This window comes from Phragmites australis, chromosome 14, assembly GCF_958298935.1.
Source record: "Phragmites australis chromosome 14, lpPhrAust1.1, whole genome shotgun sequence".
Lineage (NCBI taxonomy): Eukaryota > Viridiplantae > Streptophyta > Magnoliopsida > Poales > Poaceae > Phragmites > Phragmites australis.
In genome coordinates, this window is record NC_084934.1 from 29,174,424 (window position 1) to 29,180,499 (window position 6,076).

At 38.7% G+C, this 6,076-nt stretch overlaps 1 protein-coding gene across 3 annotated transcripts; it reads right to left on the bottom strand.

The window, feature by feature from the left end:
• Positions 1 to 309: 309 nt before the first annotated feature.
• LOC133891087 (uncharacterized) lies at positions 310 to 5,449 on the bottom strand. 3 transcript variants are annotated; one of them, XM_062331782.1, is made up of 14 exons: positions 4,942 to 5,439; positions 4,802 to 4,842; positions 4,284 to 4,376; positions 3,945 to 4,019; positions 3,718 to 3,767; positions 3,430 to 3,519; positions 2,914 to 2,970; positions 2,519 to 2,588; positions 1,970 to 2,071; positions 1,842 to 1,894; positions 1,466 to 1,613; positions 1,298 to 1,382; positions 1,008 to 1,136; positions 310 to 699 (listed from the first exon to the last, which is right to left on the bottom strand). In XM_062331782.1, the coding sequence occupies exons 1-14, from the start codon at positions 5,168 to 5,170 to the stop codon at positions 509 to 511; spliced, it is 1,413 nt and encodes a 470-aa protein (XP_062187766.1). In that variant the 5' UTR covers positions 5,171 to 5,439; the 3' UTR covers positions 310 to 508. The 3 variants fall into 3 exon arrangements, with proteins under 3 accessions (XP_062187766.1, XP_062187767.1, XP_062187768.1); XM_062331783.1 differs by lacking the exons at positions 2,519 to 2,588; positions 3,718 to 3,767 and having other exon boundaries at positions 4,942 to 5,449; XM_062331784.1 differs by lacking the exons at positions 2,519 to 2,588; positions 3,430 to 3,519; positions 3,718 to 3,767 and having other exon boundaries at positions 4,942 to 5,445.
• Between the last annotated feature and the right edge of the window lie 627 nt (positions 5,450 to 6,076).

The window sequence follows — 6,076 nt, forward strand, 5'->3', positions numbered from 1 at the left end:
ATGTCGTCCATAAGGTAGTTTATTCTACCCATCTTGTTGTCACTTTTGCAGGATATATGACCATGCATCTCCTGTTTGTACTTTTGAGGTATAAGTTCATATGAGTTTTGATGGTATTGGTAGGTCCACAATATGGAGAAAAGCGTCATGAACAAATTAAATTGTTACACAAAACCCACTAAATATTTGTAAGGGATTAATGAAATATTTTGAACACTATTAGCATGTACTAGTTGAATTGCACTTTTCTTTAAACTCTGCAGGTCTTTGTTTTTCAGTCTATAGTCAATAGTATAAGATATTTAGAACTCGTGTTTAGCAGTATCTCCAGCAAATCTCATTTAAACAATTCAACTCAACATCGTAGCTCGATGAAACTGCAAAAGCATTTATGCTACTGCCTCGATCGCTTTTGACTACATTATTCTACCTGTTGGCAGTGTTGCGCAAAATTTTACAGGGGCATCAGTAGTGGAACTGTTATATATCCTTTCAGTTACACCAATTGTCAGTGCAGTCCTTGTAATTGCATTATGTCCTTGATAATCTCTGAAAAAATTACAAGCAATGCGCCTCCCATAACAACTGTGAGAGTGTATTTCCCTCCTGGGACTATAGGGGGTGCGGGAACTTCCAACTCATTTGAATATCTCTCTGACCAAGACATAGCTGCAGGAAAAACTCCGAACAGTACTAGAACTGAAAAGAATACATGCAACGTATCAGTTTATTCTAGGGAAGCATCAAATCATATCTTTATGCAATCAGTAGCACTTGAATGTTCTCTACTTTTATTTATAAAAGTTTACTGCAATAGATTATAGATGATCACAAACCATATAGATGTCTCACACTTATATATTATCAATTTATATTTCATGACCACAAGGAATATTTTCCATTTGGATCAAACATAAGAATTTTATTTTTATTTTTAAATATATTTTTCTTAGCATTCTTAATGTACATTTTATTCTTAATTAAAGATACAGTAAAAGGATCCTTGCCTCCATAAGTTCCTGCAAAGTCCAATGCCTTGAAAAATATCTCTGGATCAAGCAGCGACAGAACAAGCGGAGGGAGCACAGTTACTATGTATGGCAGAGGTTTGTTCTGGCCACTTGGCAGTTTAAGCACTGCAAAGTTGTACAAGAGGCAAGAAAGAAGAGGGTAAGCAGTAGTCCCAGAATCCTGTCATTAATTAATGATGCATTCTTGTCTTCTCATGAAAATTGGAGAGGTTCTCCTTCAGGCTTAGCTGAGAAATACGATTGCAATGGACAAAGAAGATACTTACAGTCTGCTAGGAAGTCTGAGAGTCCTAGAACAAATCCAATGTATGATGTGCCTATTGCTAGAAATGAGAATACCTCAACGATAGGCTGCAAACCAGAAGACATTTCGAATTTAATCTTAGTTTTCTACAGCACTGTATGTCTGTATGAACAACTTGGAAAATACTTACCCCCACTATTCCATTACTCGATCGAAGTTGTTCTATTGGATCAGAAATAGTGCTACTCCCTGCGAGGCCTGGAAGTATTCCTAGGATTACAGCATCCCATACGAGGAACAGAGCAAGGGGTATGGCAGTACCCGCTACAATCGCAGTCCTGCAACATTCAACAAGGATATGCTTATGCTTCTCTCTTTTTTTTGTGGGAAAGATATGTTTATGCTTCTGAAATTGAGCAACTTAGGATACCATCATATGATACAGTACATTCAATTTAACAGAAAATTAGTGATATTTATGGCCTTTATTAAGTGATGAACTGTTGTCGTTACTGTACTTATTTAAGCTTTATCATTTATATACATAATTATCCTCAGAAGCCTACCTTACTTTTGACAGGTCTCCCTCCAAATTTGTACACAGAACAGGAACCACATTCTGTCAAGAAAAATACTCAGTCTAATGCAAGAAGATTATTTTATTCAAGTAAATGTGGACAGTAAGCAGGATTACCTGGTATACAAATGAAAGAGCAATAATTGGTATACTTTGTGGAGCAGCAGCAAAATTTGCTTCAAGAAGAGAACTCCACTGTAGGTTTCCACTTGCCACCACCTGTGGATGCCACAGCCGGTAAGTTGTCAATGCCAGAGAAGTTTTCAAGTGATCTGCTCATCTAAGTTTTGTCACCAAAGACATACTTTTGTTCTATTGAAACCATATAGCAAGGACAATTACCGAATTACTCAAAAAATGGTCATGTTTGTGATAAAATAAAACATGTCTACATATAAGCATTGAGCTTATACAATGTTTCACTATGCCATTCCTTGTATCTGTGTATACTTGAACTAAATTGATTTTCTCTCTCTCTGAGAGAATATTTTGGAAATGACATTAATATTGACTAGGCCTCGTGTTGTTCTCTTGGATTTTGATCAGGTTAATAATTTGTTAATTTGATAATCGACTCATTCTCTTATGAGTGACTTTTCAAATATTTATGATAGGTGCATCTTGCATGTAAAACTCCAGTGCATATCTGATAGCATTAGCACTTACAACAAGAGAAGTGAAGGACGCTAGGATGCTGACAACCAAAAATCCATTTACTGCACCAATCAGTCGCTGGCTGCAGTCATAAATACAATTAATTTTAGTGCTTTTCATCTCTTGGGGAGTATTCAATAATAATAGTCGAGTTTAAGATTATAAATCACCTAAGCATTTGGGCACATAAATTCCTTAAGATAAATACATTTATAATTGCATATACAATCATTTTATAAAGTTAGGATGTCGAAGTTTCAATGACTCGGAGCTGCACTGTATGTATTCAGTTCCTTGGATATACCTTATGGATGAACCCTCAAGTCTAACTAATAGATTATAAAACTCAACTCTTGCGATTCAAAAAGTGTATCATCCGATCTGATACAGTAACATTTGACAATTACCTTCCAAAGTAACATATCCCCCCGAAAGCCAGTGAAAACAGGGTAGCACTCTCCCATCTGTAGTCATAGTAAGTAGCACCATCAATGGCTTAAGAGAAAATGCAGCTGAATCATTGAATGCTAACTCAAATTCACTGATGACTAATGACACTTTGAAACTGCTAAGAATTCTATAACCTAAATGCAGGTAAATTTGTTATTTTCTGGTGATGTGACTTACTTGGAAGAGTATTTAGAGAATTGGCAGTCACTGGGGATTGCTCGTATAAGAATACATGATGCTGCATTATTCTTTATTTCATGCAAAACAATAGACACAACGGCTCAACATTTGTTCTGAGGAAGTGATATTTTGTCCTTCCTAGTTTCTGGCACAAGGGTGAAGCATATAATAGACACTTGATTATTATGAAATGACACACTAACCAGATGGATTCAGAATTTTACACCAAGGCTGATGAAAAGTAATAGCTAGGCGGTTAGCTAAAAGTGAAAACCAACAAAAAGGGGTCTTACAATGGGATACCCAATGAGTTTGTTATGATATCTGAAGAGCGTGCCACGTATGCAACAAGAAGTGCATAATGTATAAATAAATATGACACACTGCAAGCACACAAAAAGAAAGGTCAGAATTTCTCCATGTTGCATCAGATGTTGATTACATAGATTTTTTTACTCCGAGCAGTCAGCTCAATTTGTATCATAATCTGGAGTTCCATGTTCTTTTACAATTGTTAATATATCAGTATGTCAGGCCTTCTTATATATAAATAAACTTCAACCATATAAATTTCATCGTACCATGCTGTTCTTACTCCAAATGACCCTAGAGTGCGCATAGCCATTGAGACCTGGAAAGTATGATTCTTCAGATTGCTACTTTCAGAGCATGAAAGATACAGATTTTACAGGGAACAAAATCCATAATATGCAACTTTTGCTAAATTCTACTGTTGCATATTCATTTTGATTGCCCCTCAATAGTAATTTTGGTTCAGGAAATCAGCAATGGAGGATTCGTTAACTACCAGGGAGACACCTCCAGATCCTAGCTCACACATTGTATTGACATTTACTTCAGCAACTAACAGCCCTGTCACGACCTGGAAGGAAATGTGATGCCAATCATAAACTGTCGTACTGTAAAAAATTTAATGAAATAGACAATGCTGGGTCAAATTATCAAACCGTCCTGTATCAAGGTGACACAAAAAACGAATACTTAAGAACAGTTTCCCTTATGAAGACAACAATTTTTCCAAGGACGCAGAATGCAAAAGGATTTACCTTTCATAGCCTTCTCTGACTGCATGTCACCTTTAACAAGCCGGATTTGATAATTTACCCAGTCAATGACATTCTATTACCATGTATAGCCAGCAGAAAATGCATGTAACTGCTGAGGCCAAGAACCCAGCTTCTTGTGTGACGGCAGGGATTGCAAGGATACCTGCCCCGACCTATGCGCAGAGGAAAAGAAAAGTAGGTTAAGTGTTACGAGGCTTCTCATCCTCTTAATAATTCTAGGTGTAAGTTTACTCCAAAAAATTTCCAGCATTTGTGCATCCATGCCAATATGAAGGGTGAATTTGTCTGAAAGTTATTTAAGCTCAATGGTGTTTTCCATCATTCATGAATTTCGGTTTGCAATTTTTAGTTTGTTGAGATAGTGTGGTATGTCAATGGCTTATCTGATCAGCTATTCTGCGATCTCTCGATGTATTAATTATTTTTCTGCTGCATTGTACCTGAACATAGTTCTTATCTGCAGCTTAGAATTCATCAGCAATTCACCCGACGAACCCCCCCCCCCCCCCACGAAGCAATCCTACTTCAGAATTTCAGCTTTTATAGCAAGAGGAAGAAACAAAAGAAGCAACATTACCGTTGTGCCGGCCACAAGGAAGATGGCACTGGTGACGCTCCCTGGCATCCAAAATGAAGCAGAGAAAGAATTCATTTAGGCGCAAATCAAAGGCAAAATTTTGCACAAGAAAGTTCAGCAAATCAGTGAGCGTGCACTACCAGGTTCGTGCTTCATGGTCACCTGGTTGAGGTTGGAGAAGAGGCGCTCCAGCTGCTGTGGCGAACCCGGTGGCTGCCGTTCGTCGGCGTACTGGGAACAGAGGCATCGCTGCAGCCTCCATGTTCCTCGTGCTCTTCTGAGCACCGGTGTTCTCGCCGAGGCTGAAGAAGGTGAGATGCGTAACGATGGTTTCAGTAGAGGGTAGCAGTGAACAGAGGCTAATGCCATTGTTGTCGTTGCTGTTCCTTCTCTGCGGTTCTGCCAGCAGAAGCAGAAGCAGAAGCTGTTGAGTTTGTGCTATCTTGGAGCTGTTGTTGCTTGCCATTTGTGTGGCTCAGGTGTCCAGGCTGAAAACTTCTGGTGCTTCCTCAGCTGGAGTTTCAGTGGATCACGGCTGGATACCTGTGTGGACTGTCGCTTGTCCACACTTTTCCAGTGACGAGCCCTGCCTCAGCTGGCGCCGTTGCTCCTCTTCCTCGTCCGGTGCTCGCCTCCAGCTACATCGACCTCTCCATTACCCATTCGTAATCTCTAAGATCTGACGAACCTTAGCTAGTTGTGCAGAAGTTGAGAAATTTCATCTGTTCCGATCCAAACTCTGTAACGGAAATCAGAACCCGTCACCCAAGAGAGCCAAACAAATCCAGTGTTCTCTCGATCCATTTCCATTACTGTAGATTTCGATCACGTCACTATTAACCAAACACTACCTTAAATATAAAGGCGTTGCTTTATAAATGTATTTTTCTTGAAATACATTCTATATTCTTAAACAGAACTCCTCGGTGGTGTCACGTTGAGAAATACGATTCTGCATACCTTGTACACGTACTGTCTATCTCGATCGTCCATCTCTTTCAACTGATACGCGTCCATCCATTGATTCTCACATAACTTATGATTTTTTTTCATCTACCCCACTAGCACAAATCTTAATACAAATTAATGGTCTTGATAAGCCCTGCGTTCGCATGCATTAGTGGATTTTCATGTTCATGCCACATAAGATCTTAAATTCTAGAAAAAAAAAGTTTATTTTACTACCCTGAAGTATCGCGTGAGTCTACTTAACACCCTAAAGTATAGTTTGATTCATTTTAACCCCTCTTGTTCTAATACCGGATTACTTTACCC

Excerpts from the sequence above, each read along its gene's own strand:
- LOC133891087 (XM_062331782.1), bottom strand. The coding sequence starts at position 5,170 with ATGGCATTAGCCTCTGTTCACTGCTACCCTCTACTGAAACCATCGTTA. Across the intron at positions 4,020-4,283 it reads TTTTCTGCTGGCTATACATG|GTCGTGACAGGGCTGTTAGT; the intron begins GTAATAGAATGT and ends ATTTCCTTCCAG. Across the intron at positions 2,971-3,429 it reads AACTCATTGGGTATCCCATT|ATGGGAGAGTGCTACCCTGT; the intron begins GTAAGACCCCTT and ends CTATGACTACAG.